General features: G+C 45.0%; 1 protein-coding gene across 7 annotated transcripts in view; it reads right to left on the bottom strand.

Moving 5' to 3' along the window:
* MAGI1 (membrane associated guanylate kinase, WW and PDZ domain containing 1) overlaps window positions 1-17105 on the bottom strand; it is a 535490-nt gene that overhangs the window by 89006 nt on the left and 429379 nt on the right. For all 7 annotated transcript variants that reach the window (XM_006089030.3, XM_023754043.1, XM_023754044.1 and 4 more), the window contains exon 3: window positions 10495-10614. In XM_006089030.3, the coding sequence (XP_006089092.1) occupies window positions 10495-10614 (120 nt within the window). The remainder of the gene's footprint in view (window positions 1-10494; window positions 10615-17105) is intronic.

The following is a 17105-nucleotide window of genomic DNA, read 5'->3' as shown; positions in this document are numbered from 1 at the left end:
ATATTCACAAAACCATCGTCATTTAAGAATCAGCTAAAACTTAGAAATCTTGTTCATGACAGAAATAAATGTCTAGAAAGTAAAAGTGGTACCTAAATTTGACAAATGTGTGCGGATTTGCCTCCGTTTCCAAGTCCAGGGTCTTTCTTAAGTTAATAAATGATTAGCAGATTTCTAAAACACAACAAAAAGCACCCCCGCAGAATCCACTCCTCCATTGTTGTTTCCTGTTTCTGGAAACTAGTTTATGATGATTGGAGACAGGGAAGGTGCATCTCATTAGGTGGAACCACATGTAAATGCTGTTGTGGAAGACAAACTGTCAATTACCTGCAATGCCATTCGGGTTGCTCTAATGGATGGGCATTAGCGGTGCTCAGCACGCGACGGTGGTAAAGAATTGGAAGAGGTAGCCTGTGATTCAAGTCTCAGCTTCCCCACTGGCTTGCAACCCTGGGCAAGTTATTTCACCTGTAAAAATCCTGTTCTCTTCTGTAAAACTGGATCCTCAGAGTATCTAGTTTCCTCCCAGAACACCTGCTATGAGGGTAAGACGAGGTGGTCCATTGGAAGCCTTTGCCCATGCCAATCTGCTAGCATGAGGCCTGATACGTGCTTATTAATGTCCATAGTGCCCGTTTCTAATCTTTACACTGAGGCTGGTCATACCTCATTGGGAGGATTAATGACACAGTGTGTCTCAAATGCTGATCACTGGCAACTGGGTGTTATTCCTTGATACAAAGGAATAAGCAAGCGAGCCTGCCAAGGCCCAGATAACTGTGGGAAGTTTGATACTCAGTCTCATACAGTCTCTGTGAATTGGGAAGCTTCTCTCCGAAACAGCACCAGCCGGAGCGACCTCCCAGGATTCTCAGGAAGCTCAAATGACGTAGCTTTCCCGAAGGCGCCCATGAGCTAGAAGGTGTGGTAAGCAGAGGTGTTATTCCTTCGATCGCTACGGCAGTCCTCACCGTCCACAGGGCTACGGCCTTCACAGAAAAGCTCTACCCAGGGGTTATCTCATTGCAGAGGTTCAACTTTCCTTTCCAGATATTTTTTCACATATTTTAAAAAAATTTTCAGTTAGTGACCAACATTTAAAAACGGAATGTTTCACACCATGCTCTCCCGCATTTGCCACAGTTATCGGCCTCTCCAGGGCCTCAGCCACCCTCTTCACTCTCCCCCTCCCCTGCCTGACCCCGCCCTCCCACGTGAGTGCACATCCCCTCCCTTCCAGCCAACTCTCCACCTTGTCAATAGTTCGCACTCTGGTCATAAATAACCAGCCCAGCCGAGCCGTGGCACAGAGACAAACCTGACAGCACACACCAGGGACTCCCTGGGAAGAATATATGGATCACTTAATGGTATTAAATAAAAATCATGGAAAGAATTATAAGTGATTAAAAAATTAATTTGGGTCATCACTTGGCAGGCTGCACAGTGTCTAGGAGACGGGAGACGGCTCCCCCAGCCTCCACCTTAGCCAACACACACTTCCCGAGGTGGCCGGGCGCCCTCCCAAGCGGGAATGTGTGCCTCTCTGTTGCTATTTGCAGAACTGGCTCTACAAGAAAACTCAACAGGGGTGGCGGCTGGAGGGGGGCAGGCCCTTTGCAGCAGGAAGCCTCTGCCGCCTTAATTAACAGGCAGTCTCTGGCCACCACCAAGCCAAAGCAAACATTTTCTTCTGACATGCATTTAAAAATTAATGGGGGCTGCAAATAATTTTTAGAGCTTGATAAAATATTTAAGGAGAACCGCTCCCTGAGTTTTAAGCGAGGATGAATCAAGTCTATACTACCTCTCACTTTGCACACATTTAGTATTCACTCGTGTATTTCCTGACGGAGAAGCGTTTAATGCCAGGCACTATGGTTGGCACTGGGACTTACTCCTCTTTGGTAGATGAAGACCAGCCAGACCCAAAGCAGTAGAAATGCCTTCCTTGGCCTCAGCCTGGCTGGTCCAGGGCTGTCCCTGGTCCCATGTTCCTTTTGTAATTTTGGGGGTGGGGAAAGGGCAACTTGTCTTCTTCCTACAGGACAACGTAGGACAGCATGGTAGTGGCCACCTGTAGCTGGGAGTCGGGAGCAGACGTTTTCCATGGGCAGGGTCAGCCCCAAGGGGGCAAAACACTTTTTGGGGGGGGGGGATGGGCAAAACCTATGCTTTTGACATGGCTACACTATAGAACATCAAGACAAAGACACTGATGCAACTCCTTTTTGGCCTGGGCCCCAGGCCACGCACGCCTGGCCTTGCTGGCTCCGCAGGCCCAGTTCGAGGTTGCTCTTTGCTGCTCTCTCTGCTCTCATCCCACTCGTTTTCCTTCAGGCCCACATGCACGCTGTGCCCACCTCTTCTCACGGCTGTGCACCTGCTCCTCTCTGGTTACCAGCCTTCCCTCTGCTTCCTGTGCCGTCATCACCCACTCATCCTCAGGGACAGTATCTGACTCCACACACTGGACCAACGCTGCCCTTCCAGGTTCTTGTATGTTCTCGGGGAACCCTGTCCCTCTCCTTCCCAACGCCCTTTGCTGTATTTATCAAACTGCTTGACTAATCAATACCTGTCCTCACCTCTAGACTTGAAGCCCTTGAAGGCAGGGACCACATCTGTTCTTAGGCGCCATCGCAGCCCCACACCCACCATGGTGCCAGGCGCGAACTGTCACTTGGGAGTTCCTTGCAGCGTGAGTTACTGGCGTGGGGACAGCACCGTGGATTGCAGCATGCATCGCTATGCTGCGGATCTGGTTTGTAATAGCATGACTCAGGGCAGCTTCTTTCCAGTCCAATGACATGTGAATCACCCCAGAGCCGCTTCACTTCACTTCGCCACTCGCTCGCTCAGCACTTAATGGCGTCATTCACAAAATCCGCATCCCTTTCTTTTCACTCTTCCTGGTCCTACCTGCTCCGCCCTACAGGACTATGACTTCTGTGCACGGGACAATAGCCAACATCCTATAATAGATGTTTGCTCTTGCCAGTCAGTTGGCTTTAAATAAAAGACAGAAGAGGGCAACAGCAATTACTAGTTTTGTGACCCTGAGCAGGTAAGGCCTCCATCTTTCTAGCCGCAGTTCCCACGGTATAAAGGTAGGAATAGTACCCACCTGATATGTTTTTTGTGAATATTAAATTAGATACTATAATAGAGTACTCAACGATGTGCTTGGCTCTGAGTTAGCATGTGATAAACTCTGTATTCTTAAACATGCCAGATGTTGTAGGCAAATGAAAGCTTTACATAGTAGAAGAGGGCATTGTGGTCCAAATACATATTCAAAGGACATTAACCAAAGTTGCATTTATTGTGCACCTACCACATGTCACTAGCCAAATAGTCACTTACTGTAATCTTTATTAGCAGTCCTACAGAAAAAGGCACTAGTATTCCCATTTCATTAAAAGAAACGAAAAGTCACACAATGCATGAGTGATGACTGGTATTTACACATAGATCTGTGCTTCTCCAACATCTCTGCTCTCACCTCCACAAGTCCCGGGGGCTCTCTGAGCAGGAAGCAAGCGAACTTCCCTGGCCCCCGGCCTCCCGTCTTCCTATGCAGAGGAGCAGCCAATAGCAACACAGATGCCCTCCGGTTCCTTTCATTATCAACAGAGAACATTCATAGCAGAGTTTGCCAACAGAGCTGTCGAGGCAGAAGGCTGCCAAGGCCTGCCAAGAGCAGGGCTCCAGCCGCCTCCTTTTCCTCAATGACAAACAAGAACTCTCTTCACCCCTGCTTTTATCTGTGTGTCCCCCCAAAGTACGCCCATGGCAGCTGCTTTTTTGCAGACCTTCTAGGAAGCAAAACAATGACATTATTGAATGCTGACACCCCCCCTTCCTAATTAACATGCAGAAATATGCACCCCTTAACGGCAGTTTGAAATGTCGCCCTGGCACTGCACTTCACGCCGAGGGAAGCCCTCTGCGCTGCTCACACTGTATACCAGCCTCCACTGCGCAGAGGCATTTGTAAAACAGGCGTGTTTGGAACCTCCCCCACAGAACCATTCATCCTTTGTAAACTTTCTCACACAGAAGTCCACGGGCGGGCTGAGCAGCAACCTGTCTTGCTGAGCAAAAATGGCAACAGGAAATAAAAAGGGAAGTAAGACAAAAGGGAGATGGTGTAACTGATTTATTCCAACCACCGCATCAATAAATGAGCTCAGTGCATAACAAGGAAGTCGGACCAAAGGAAAAGACACATTCACCCTCGTCCTCTTTGCCTTGACTGGCTTGATGTTGATTCTGTCTAGTGACAGAAAGAGAAGTTGGTTCCAATTGCAAAGCGGAGATCAATTTTGAGCTCTATGCCTCGTGAGGGGTGATAGTTGGGAAGGGCCTTGACTCTTTTGGGGTCTATGTAAGTGTCGGCACTATAGCTGGGGGGGGCTGGACAGTTTCATCCAGGAGCCCCCTGGCCCCGCCTCACCACACCTGGCCTTCTTCAGTGTTTCTGATTTCAGCAAATGGTAGCAGCATATCCAGGTATGTAAGAAAGAAACGAGAAGTCATGCTAGGAGGGTTATCATCACCTGCTTCTTTCCCTCCTTATGACAACCAGCACTTCACCAAGTCCAGCTTTTCAATCACATAAGTACCTCTGTATTTAAGGACTCATTACCACCACCACTACTACCACCAATGTAGTCCAATACTAACAACTAGGGTTTCCAGATAAAATGCAAGAGAAAGTGCCAGGAAGGGAATTCCCCAGAACTCCTTGCTGTGAAATCCAGGGGAAATTGTGGCTGAGACAGAAGGCTGCGGGACTCCCAGGCACTCCTCTTAATGGGCCTGCACACAGACTTACTAGTTGGTGGCTTCACTAGCTCTGAGCTCCAGCACTGGGGCAGCAGCTAGAAAGGTGCCTAAAATACATGGGAAGCTCTAGCCGGTTTGGATCAGTGGGCAGAGCAACAGGAGGGCACATACAACCCACACAAGGGACACTCCTAGAGCACCAGGCTCAGGTGACCAGGGAGACCGCCCTACTGGGCCCCACAGGACACCGACTACATAAGGCCACTCTACCAATACTGGGAGACATAGCAGTTCTACCTAATCCACAGAAACAAACACACGGAGGCAGCCAAAATGAGGGACAAAGAAACATGTTCCAAACAAAAGAAGAGAACAAACTTCCAAAAAAAGAACAAAACAAAATGGAGACAAGACTCTACCAGATGCAGAGTTCAAAACACTGCTTATAAGGATGCTCAATGATCTTAGGGGGAAAGTAGAACAACTTAGTGAGTGAGAACTTCAATAAAGAGATAGGCAGCATAAATATGAAGATAGAAAACATACAAAACAACTAGTCAGAAATGAAGAGTAAAGTAAGTGAAATGAAGAATACCCTACAGGAAATCAACACCAGAGTAGAGATAGCAGAGGATTAGAATCAGCAATTTGGAAGATAAGGAAGCAGAAAACACCCAATCAGAACAGGAAAAACAAAACAAAAATAAATAAATAAACAAGAATCCCCCTCGCCAATGAGAACAGTGTAAGAAGCCTCTGGGACAACATCAATCATATCAACATTCTCAACATTGGGAACCAGAAGAAGAGAGAGCAAGGAAGTGAAAACCCATTTGAAGAAATAATGACGGAAAACTTCCTTCACCTGCCAAATGAAATAGACATATAAGCCCAAGAAGTGCAGAGAGTCCCAAACAAGATGAACCCAAAGAGGCCCATACCAAGGCACATCATAATTAAAATGCCAAAGGTTAAAGATAGAGGAAAACTTAAAAAGCAGTTACTTACCTAAAAAGGAACTATCATAAGACTGTCAGCTGACTTCTCAACAGAAACTTAGCAGGACAGAAGGGAATGGCATGCAATGCATTACTGTACCCAGCAAAGCTCTCATTTAGAATTGAGGGAGAGATAACGAGCTTTCCAAACAAGAAGCTAAAAGAGTTCGTCACCACCAACCAGTATTATATGCAATGTTAAAGGGTCTTCTTTAAGAAGAAGGAAAGAAGATACAAAAAATAGAGAATAAAATGTCAAAAACGACATAGCTATCAACAATGACTTCAAATGTAAATTGATTAAATGCTCCAATCTGAAGACAGGTGGCTGAATAGATAAGAAAACAAGATCTTTACATATACTGCCTATAAGAGACTCACTTCAGATTCAAAGACACACAGTCTGAAAGGAAAGGGATGGAAAAAGATATTTCATGAAAATGTAAACAAACAAACCAGGGAGCAATACTTTTATCAGACAAAATAGACTTTAAAACTAAAGGCTGTAAAAATAGACAAAGAAGGACCACCAATTCCACTTTCAGGTATTTATCCAAAGAAACACAAAACACTAATTTGAAAAGATGTATGCACACCTATGTTCACTGCATTATTTACAACAGCCAATATATGAAAACAACAGACCCATCAACAGATGAATGGATAAAGAAGTGGTGCATGTATACAATGGACTATTTCTCAGCCAGAAAATAAATGAAATTGTGCCACCTGCAACAACATGCTACGTGAAATAAGCCAGACAGCAATAGACAAATACCACATGACTTCACTTATGTGTGGACTCTAAAAAACAAAATAAATAAATAAATAGACATAGACTAAGAGATACAGAGAACAAACTGATGTTTGCTAGATTGGGGGTCGGTGGGAGATGAGGGGCTGGGTGAAGTAGATGAAGGGAATTAAAAAGTACGAATTGGTGGTTATAAAATAGTCACAGGCATGTAAACGGCAGCACAGGGAATACAGTCAATGAGACTGCACTAGTTATTTATGGTGTCAGATGGGTACTAGATTTAGCAGGGTGATCACGGTGTAAGTTATGTAAATGGCTAATAACTATGTTGTTATTGAAACTAATATACCATTGTATGTCAACACTAATCGAAAAGTAAAAAATTATTCTAAAAAAGGTAACTGGCATCTCTGAGCCTGACATTCTTCTTCTGCAAAGTGGGGATAAATTATAACTACCTCATGGGATTGTTAGTCAACTGAGCAAGCGAGTGAATGTAACACATTGTGAAGAGCACCCAGCACACAGTACACACCGGGTGTGTGATCAATAACTGAAAGCATGAGCGCCTTCGAAGGCAGAGCTGCCTTGGTCTTCTGACCTGGACATCACACCCTGGGGCTCAGGACAGTGACCTAAAGTAAGTGCTCAACAGATCATGGTTGAAACAAACTGTTCTGGTATAAAAGGGCTTCTTTAAAACCAGACTGCCAGACCCTCAGGTGACAGACATAGTCAAAATAGCATAGTGAGGTATTTATGCAGGGATGCTCACTGTCACACTGTGTACAAAAACACCTAAGTGTCCATCTACCGCAGGGCGACTGGTTAAAATAATTACGTATATTCATACACTGGGACACTGTGCAGCATTTATAAAGAATAAAGTGGCACGGTATGGGGTAATGTGGAAAGATCTCCAAAATACCTAAGTGTGAAGGGCAAGAATAGAGTGAAATGAACAAGAATACACATGCATATGACATTCATGTGTGAGTTCGCTGAAACTTTGTACTAGAATCTGTAACCGTGGTTACCGACAGGGAGGAAGGGAAGCAACCTGGACTTAAACATGTTTAAGTTCTTTACTACAGGAAGTATTCCATCATGTACACTTATTACTCTTACTTATGAACGGTAAAGTGTCCTGTGTTGTTGCAGTACAGTTTTCCTCTCTGGAACCAGGACAAGCTGAGAGAAAAGCAGTTTGAGCAGGGAAAGCGATGGTGAGCGCCTGGGAAGGGAGTAAAGTGGTTTTACCAGCAAACCTACTGGTTCACGGAGGTGGCCATCTAGGACCAGTCATGTGTGTAAATAAACAGTATCAGGGCCGATGCTGATGGAGAACTTACATGTGTCAGACACCATGCTCAGCCTTTCCAATTAGCATCTCATTTCATCCTACCTATGAGGAGGCATGGTTATTATCCTCATTTTTCCAAAGAGAAGTGGAGATGTGAGCATGAGGCAACTCACAGGAGGGCACAGAGCTCAGCCACTGAGGGGCTGAGAGTCAGACTCAGCAGAACCACAGCGCAGCCAGCGCCTGCACATCCAGCAGACAGCAGCCACCACGAGGGGTGGGCCAGGGGGCGCAAAGGCAGAGGGAGCTCTCAAGAATCTATCCAGCCCCGTTCTTATCACACCACCTGGCGTTTAATAAAAACTGTGTGGTGCTTTCAGCTTATAAGAGTCAACATCATGGACTCCAGTCAGTTCCAAAAATGATGAGCCATCTCGCCTGGTAAGGAAATTATACAGCCAAAAGGTCAAACACTAAAGAACACTGCCGTCAAATGCCTTAAAAATGGAGAAGAAAATTTCAACTCCAAAACAGCTAAGCAACATTCACAGAAAGACCAGGTCGTGAGGTGATCAGATATTTTTTGAAAAACCTTTCTCTGTTGCCACATACCAGCAGGTCATGCTAACAATTTTTCAGTTATATCTAGGATATTCCTTTTGAGGTTTCCAGGAAAGATGTGGGGTGTGGAAGTCACACTGAGCTGGGTTGGTCCCTGGCTCTAGTATTCTGGAACCAGCTGTACAACCTTCCAAAGGCACAGCCTCGGAGGAGGTCCTAGGAGCTACCTGCCCTCAGCATCCCCTCCACAGCGTGGTGGTAACAGCGACCTCTGCCAAGCAGTCAAATTAAATGGGAAAACACAGTGATTCCACCTATGGACCCGCAACAGAAACACCTCAATAAAATGAGTTTATTTTCCCTTTTTTCCAGACCAGTTGTCAAACCCACATGCCTTTCCCTTTCAACTCAACACTCTTTGGCTTTGCACAACCACTCTCTCACCCTTAACCTCTCCAGAAATGTAAATGGATGTTTCTAGTTTTTATTTTAGGGGGCTCTAGCTCCCTAGGAGGGCATAAGGACTGATTTCAGAAAAGGACTATTCCTTGCTGCTAACCAAGGCGGATTCACATTTGCTCTGTCCTCAGCCTTGAATTTTTAACTAGACTCACATCCCTAAGACAGCATGTTGAAGAAGCTCCGGCACTTCTCCCGCCCTCGCCTCACTCCGAGTCCTTAATGAACCCTTCTTGCTTCAGGCTTTCTGAGATTCCTCTCCCAGCCCCAAACCACCAGGAAAGTAAGACAACTGATCATTAGCAATACTCAAAGGAAACATTCCTGAGTTCACAATCAGGGATTTGACAATCATCTAAACACTGTCCAATGTATGCTCACAATTTGGAAATGAGCAGCAGGTACAAAGAATATAAAGGCAGGATCAGCACCCAGACTCACAAAGGCTACTCTCACAGAAAAGCCACAATGTCCCTAACAAAAGTCAGCTTCGTACTTACCCTTTGTTTTTAAGTCTAATCTTGAAAATGCCCCAGTAATTGTCCAATAAATCCAAATGTTCAGAGTTCATAAAGATACACCATAATAATTTGACCAAATTAATTCGACCTAGTTAATAGCATATTATATCCTCCTGTCTCAAACAGTAACACTCAGAAGAGCAATCAAGCTGTAATATTGCTTTCAGAAAATGTAAGTTTAATTTTCCCCCACATTTGGTTTTGACCTTGCAATCTCACTCGTGGTATCTCATCCTATAGACATGATTCCACTTGTGTGAACTGATTTATCTCCACACTATTCAATGTAATAGTATTCTGAAATATTAAAAATATTTATCAAAGGGAGCTAGTTAAATAGTTATAGTATGCCCACACAAAGAGAGCATACAGCCACTTAAAAAACAAGAAGTGCTCTGTTACTGAACTGCAAAGATTGTAAGACACACTGTTGAATAAAGTTGCATGCATGCATTATATACTACCTGTTGTGTAAAACAGGGAAGAAATAAGAACACACACATAAAACACACACATGTATTGCACACACACACATATTTAAATAAAGAAATTTCATAACAGTAATCAGAAACTAAGAACATTAGTCGTAGTATTGGAAGGAAAAAGAAATGAAAATTAGGCAGGTGGTAACCGGTATATGGAAGAGATTAGTTAATGAACATTGTAAATATTTTTCTTTATGAACCATGTAAATGTATTATCTACCTGAAAAACACATTAAAATTAATTAGTGGTAAAAATGGCATTCCATTCCTTTCCGTCGAGATGAAAACAACACTCCCTAAAGGTCCCATTTTGTGACTGATCAAGTCTTCTTCCCCTTCCTGCTAATACCACACATGCCCATATTGATAAACAAAACACACAGATTTAAATTAATAAATTAAATCGGAAAACTTGTAGAAGGAGAAAATACCACAAAAACGAACTACTTTTAAAGAGCTACACAAAGCCTAGTCCACGTATCTTATTATTCACAGCAGGGCGACCTGCAATCTCCTCTGGTGTGCAGACCTCACTAGTGCACACAGCCCTTCTGCCCCGAAGCCCTGGGTCCCCTGGGGGCTGGGGGAGGTGTCCTCGCTGCCGGGGGCAGCTCACCTTCATAGGTGCCGACCTCCAGGAGAGTCCCGCTCTGCTCGAGGTCCAGGAACTCCTTCACAGTCAGGAAGTTGTAGTCCACGCCGGGCACTTCTCCTTCCCTGGGAGAGCGGGTTGTGCCTGCAGCAGACAAGACAAAGGCACAAGAAACCATCACTCAACTAGAACAGGAAGCGCCACATCCAGGTGTAATTAAAATAACCTGTTCAGTCAGCCGGTGTACTGAGACTTCCAGACTGATCTGCCCAGACAGGGACCTGGTGAAGACAACTTCTTTCTAAGAGGAGCGTCCCCACCTCCACCCACCTGCGCCTGGGACTCGCAGACAGGAGCGGAGAGAAGCAGGCACAGCCAGGTAGCCCAGGGAGAGTTCATCCTTTTAAAAATGCAGTGAATGAAGAAGGTGAGCTGGATTCTATACAGAAAGGGTCCATAATCAGCAGCTTTGAGGATTCTGGTAACTACTAAAACGTTATCCACCTTAAGCTCAAAGCCTCCGGGGTTTATATTTTTATCACAGGCCTTGAGATTCTTGTGTTCCTCAGTACATCCGGCAAGTTCCAATGTAATGAGCCCTTTGCAGAAAACGGCACCCACCACATAAACACAACCCTGGGGAAACCCGATTGCCCAGGACCTGCGCCTGGATATCTCCCAGGGACAGAATAATGCGCTGCTCTCCATGTAATTAATATGTTGGGTAAAAAGAGGCCATCCACAGTTCCGACTAGAGGGAAAGGAAACTGCATTTTGCTAAAAAAGTCTCCCCCTGATTTAAGCTGGTTATTCTCACAATTAACAAATAGACCAATGCCTCTTATGAAATAACCATATCGAGCCCCTAGTGCATACGAGTCACCAGCTCAGGTGCTGGCTGTGGGCCTATCATCTTAGTGGAAGCTCAATGAAAGCAACGTGGAGATGTGTGGTTTAGACATAAGCCAGGAAAAGAAAATAAACCAAGATGCAATTATGCAGTGTGTACCAGGAAACCATATTAAATATTATGGAAAACCAAAAAAAGCAAATCACATGATTTAGGCTCCCACCTTCAAGTTAGGGGATGTAGCTGACATAGCTCATTTTGAAAGGCACTGTCACCCACACTGCTTAGCAGACCAGTGTTTTCCTATACCATGAGCAGGATTATCCCCTAGTCCTAGGAATGTGAAAACCACTAAATAACCAACTGCATGCACCTGGTGGCTCGCATGTTCCCAGCACAGTGCATTCTCTGATCACATGTGACTGACCATATCCACACGCCTACAGTGCTATCCAGAATGTCCTTCAGTTAAAAAAACCAACATGTCTGCCTATTTTACTCAAGATAAGTGCATTTTTATATGAGCCCACTTTTCCTAATATCTGAAATCCGAGTGTTTTAATACTGCGAATTTTCCATAGGATGATTATATTACAAATCTTTGCTTATCACCCAGCATGCTGCGCTGTCTGGTAGAGCAGCCTGCTTGTGGAGTGTCCAGAAGTCCACTCTTGTACTGTTTCCTAGTTGGTTCCATTTCTGGCTCCCCTGGCATACAATGACAATCCCTTGAGGGAGCTCACAACTTTTCAATGTATATCTCATGTCAGGCCCACAGCAGGCACCCAGAAACACCAAGAATATCACATGGTGTTGACAAGCAGGGGTCTGGAGTGAGCAATGGGCTCATGGTCTAGCTCCCCAGGTTGTGGTGTTGGGCAAGTTCCTTAGCTTCTGTTATTTTTCAGTTTCTTCATCCACAAAGTGGTGATCACAATAGTACCCCCACCATAGGTGTATTGTGTTTACTGCATGGGATGATCCTTTTAGAGGACTTAGCTCAATGATCATTAGCAGATATTATAGTTTATAAACAATAATATAGTTATTGTTACTATGAAATGAGTTAATAAAATCTTAGAGTTCAAATGATTTATACATTTACCATTATATAGATTCTTACATTCCATTTATTAATTAAACTAGAGGCCCAGTGCACAAATTCATGCACCAGTGGCTCGTGGGGTCCTTGGCTCCTGCTCCCTTGCATTCACCCATGATTCCTCCATAGCCATGTGGGCCTGTAGGCAATGGGCTGATGGACCGCAGCAGGGAGCACAGCTAAGCTAGTCTGATGCAGGATGGACACTGCTCCGATACGGAACAGAAACTCTGGACACAACGTTGATTTTATCCTTACTGAAGCCCCAGCTGCACTCTTCTTTTTTTTAAAAAAAATTAATTAATTAATTAATTATTTTTATTTTTATTTTTTTTATTGCTTAAAGTATTACAAAGGGTATTACATATGTCTCCTTTTTCCCCCCACCCTTGACAATCCCCTGGCCTCCCCTACCCCCCCCGTATCTTATGTCCATTGGTTATGCTTATATGCATGCATATAAGTCCTTCAGTTGATCTCTTACCCCCACCTCCTGCCCCCCTACCCTCCCCGGCCTTCCCGCTGCAGTTTGACAGTCTGTTTGAGGCAGCTCTGCCTCTGTATCTATTTTTGTTCATAAGTTTATAATGGTCTTTATTATTCATGAATGAGCGAGATCATGTGGTATTTTTCCTTCATTGACTGGCTTATTTCACTTAGCATAATGCTCTCAGTTCCATCCATGCCGTTGCAAATGGTAAGAGTTCCTTCTTTTTTACAGCAGCATAGTATTCCATTGTGTAGATGTACCACAGTTTTCTAATCCATTCATCTACTGATGGGCACTTAGGCTGTTTCCAGATCTTAGCTATGGTGAATTGTGCTGCTATGAACATATGGGTGCATATATCCTTTCTGATTGGTGTTTCTGGTTTCTTGGGATATATTCCTAGAAGTGGGATCACAGGGTCAAATGGGAGTTCCATTTTTAGTTTTTTGAGGAAGCTCCATACTGTCTTCCATAGTGGCTGCACCAGTTTGCATTCCCACCAGCAGTGCACGAGCGCACTCTTCTATGACTGGACAAAGGGAAATGGGATTTTGGAAACTCGGGGATTAAATCTACGCAAATAAAAATCACTCATCCTGCCGTGCGAGTCTTGGAAAATTCTTTCCTCAGAATATTGCAAGAATTCCCCTCCCCTGAGCAACAGGTTGGGAGGGCCCCTGCCCCCCACACTTCCACCAGCAACAGATGAAGTGTGTAAGAAAAACAGAATAAAGACCAGCATCTAATTTTTTGACCTGGGCGAATGGGTGGTGCCATTAATGGAAATCAAGAAGATGGGGAAATGATTTTTAGGGAAAAAGAATTTAAGCGTTTACTCTTAGATAAAGTTGGAGATGCTTATTAGACACCTAGGTGGAGAGTGTGGACAGTTGGTTATATAAACCTCAATATCAGACTGAAGGTCGGGACAGAAACTTGGGAGTGATACTGAAAGGCAAGAGACCGAAAGAGCTAATCTAGGGAGAGAGTGTGAGACGAAGAAGCCGAGAAGCCTGGGTTGAGCACGAGCACCCTGTGACGTAGTAACTGGGAGAGAAGCACGGTCCTCAGTGGGGACTACGAGGCAGCAGTCAGCACAGGATGAGGGTGCGATGTTGGAGCCAAGAGAAAGTTGCTCAGCCAGCTACTTGGAAAACACGAACAGCCGACATCATCGTGGGAAATTCCAGGCAGCGTAAGAATAGAATCTCTTTGAAACTTGCTGTGAAAGGATCTGTCCCAAATATGTTCTGTATGTTGCCATTAATTTAAGCCATCCGCCCACCCCACCCCCACCCAAGATGAGCATAAATAAAACCAAACAAAAGATTCCTTGGATTTTTAAAGTCTCCCCAACCCAGACAATGTGGTGGTTGTTTTTCCTCCTGCAGCTCTCTTATCTTTGCCATTTCTTTCAACCATGTTTTCAGAGACAACTTGTCAGATTTACGTTAAAGACAACAATCACCCATGGGTCTTCATTTCCTGAAAGGACTCAAAAATGACAAACTTGACAAATGCCACATTTTAGAGGAAAAATGAAACTAGCAGGTTCCCTTTCCCTCATGTAAATAAATATGCTGAGCCAGAGGGAGGGAGTGCACGGTGGGGCAGTCTCCACCCACAAAACCTTCAGGGTTTATCACCCAGACAAAACCTTCCCACTCTGCCGGCAGCAGGAGGTGTCCTCCCTGTCACCCCCTGAGTAACCGCCTGGGTCTGGGCCAGCAGGACCAGGCCCCATTCAGTGACGCGGGAGAAAGGGCGGGCAGGGACTCCGCCTCCTCTTTTCTTCCAGCAGAATGACAGGCTGCTGCTGGACACACGCCTGGCAGATGGCATTTCAAAGGGTTTTCGGGAGCCATCTGGGGTGGGTACAATTATTGCAAACCATGCTTCTAACAAAGCCAGAAGGGTTACTTCCTGGCAGGAGAGAAGTAAAACAAATTCTATCATGTTTCTCAGGGACAGCATATTTAAAAAAAAAAAAATCACCAGGCTGACAAACGGGTTTTCTGCGGCCTACAACACTGCCTTCTGCTCATCTAGCTAGACACCGGCCCAATGGTATCTGGTTGTTATTAGCTTTAAATAAACACAGTGCCCACCTCCCACTTGCAAAAGCAGAAAGACTACCGAGCACTAGGAAAAGAACTTCCCTTTATTGGATGCTTCCTCATGTCTCAGGCGAGGTGGTAGCAATGAATCAGGTCTATTGTATCAAATCTTCACAAGACAGACAGAATACAAGGTAAGGGTTCCTTTATGCTCCTTGTACCGGTGAGGAAGCCGAGAGTCAGAGGAGTCCCCTGCCCAAGGTCACAGGACAAGAGGCTGGGCAGCATGATGACCTGAGCGCAGACATTCCGACTGTGGCTTCCCTCATTCCAAACCATCGCTGCCCAGTGGGACTTTCCGCCACAATAGCAACGGTCCCTGTCTGCGCCTCTAACATGGCAGCCGCTAGCCACACGTGGCCATGGGTAAGTGCCAGTGTGACCGTGGACCTGAACTTTAAGAACTTTACATCTAAAGAGCACACGTGGCCAGGGGCAACCGGGTTGGCCAGCACAGCTCGAAACCCTAAGAGCATCTGGGCTGCCCGCACTGCACTGTGTCTGGTCCGTTGCCGCCAAAGCGTTTCGCTCTCAGAATAACAGCAAGGACCACACTTGCATTACACAGCAGACATCTCCTACGCACACAGGAAAACCTTCCTTTTAAAAACTCTTCGATGCATTGAAAAATGGTCTAGGCCAGTGGTCGGCAAACTCATTAGTCAACAGAGCCAAATATCAACAGTACAACGATTGAAATTTCTTTTGAGAGCCAAATTTTTTAAACTTAAACTATATAGGTAGGTACATTGTTATTAACTTAATTAGGTTACTCCTAAGGCTTAGGAAGAGCCACACTCAAGGGTCCAAAGAGCCGCATGTGGCTCGCAAGCCGCAGTTTGCCAACCACGGGTCTAGGCTAACTCTGCTTTGTGCTAAAAATTCTATTTGGTTCCTACTGACTATGGTCTCTTAGGAAAAGCCTCCTTAGATATTTGTGACAGCACTGTCTGCAGAAAACAACAATAAGACCAACAACAAAAGCAGCCTCCCAAACCAAACATCCGAGTGCCCATGAATACGGGAGTGACTGAATGACATACGGAGAGGAAACCAGACGTGACCTTCCTTGTCATCCAACTCTACAACCACGGCCACAGAACGGAAACCAGGTACAGGGCTCATCTGCTCTCTTCTTCTAGAAATTCTCTTGAAATATCCAGGTCAGGAAACAAAAACCTCCTGAGGTGAGACAATGGCACGTCATGCCTACAGCCACACGTCTGACACCACCTCGTTTCCAGGCAAGTGCCTGACCAAACCGTGTCAAGGCCAGACTGCTGCTAGTAGAGGAGCCGTTACCCTACTAAGATTAAATTGCTAACACTCACTAATATCTCCAGATGCTTCATTCATCTGGGTCCTGCTGATCAAAATCTAACAATAGCCTTCAACAATGATGGTTACCTCGGCTGTCTCCAGGTGAATAAAAAGTCAACATTTTCTCTAATAAAACAAGTGCTTGTGTTGCCTGGAATTGGTCAGATACCCAGGAGAGCCCCGGGCTGTTCATCCTTTATTGATGGAGAGGAAGCAAGTAGAACATGGCGTTCACTCAGTTACCCACTCAGACAACTTCTGCCGTATCTCAGGACCGGCAGTCGTATTTACTCAATACTCCCCCTTCAAAACAAGCTGCTTTTTAAAACAGATACATTCATGTAAAAAAGGAAACACTTAACTGCCACACACCTATTCGTATGGATTTTTTTTTAATTGATTTTTAAAGAGAGAGGAAGGGAGAGGGAGAAACATCCATGTGAGAGAGAAACATATATCGGCTGCCTCCTGCATGCTCCCTACTGGGGATGGAGCCCACAGTCCAGGCATGTGACCTGACTGGGAACCCAAAGGGCACACTTTCGGTGCACGGGACAACACCCGACAACTGAGCCACACCAGCCTGGGCAGTGTGGATTTTGAAAAAGTCTTACAGATACCAAATGCTAGCAAAAATATGGGGTAACTGGAACTCCCATATATACATGTTGGCAAAAATTCAAAATGGTACAGCCACTGGGGAAAAAAATTGGCAGTTTGCTAAAAAGTTAAACATCATTTTACCAAATGACCCAA

Source organism: Myotis lucifugus, unplaced genomic scaffold (genome assembly GCF_000147115.1).
Source record: "Myotis lucifugus unplaced genomic scaffold, Myoluc2.0 scaffold_55, whole genome shotgun sequence".
NCBI classification, from domain to species: Eukaryota; Metazoa; Chordata; class Mammalia; order Chiroptera; family Vespertilionidae; genus Myotis; species Myotis lucifugus.
The sequence above is the reverse complement of the archived record's forward strand: the minus strand, read 5'-3'. Positions and strand labels throughout refer to the sequence as shown.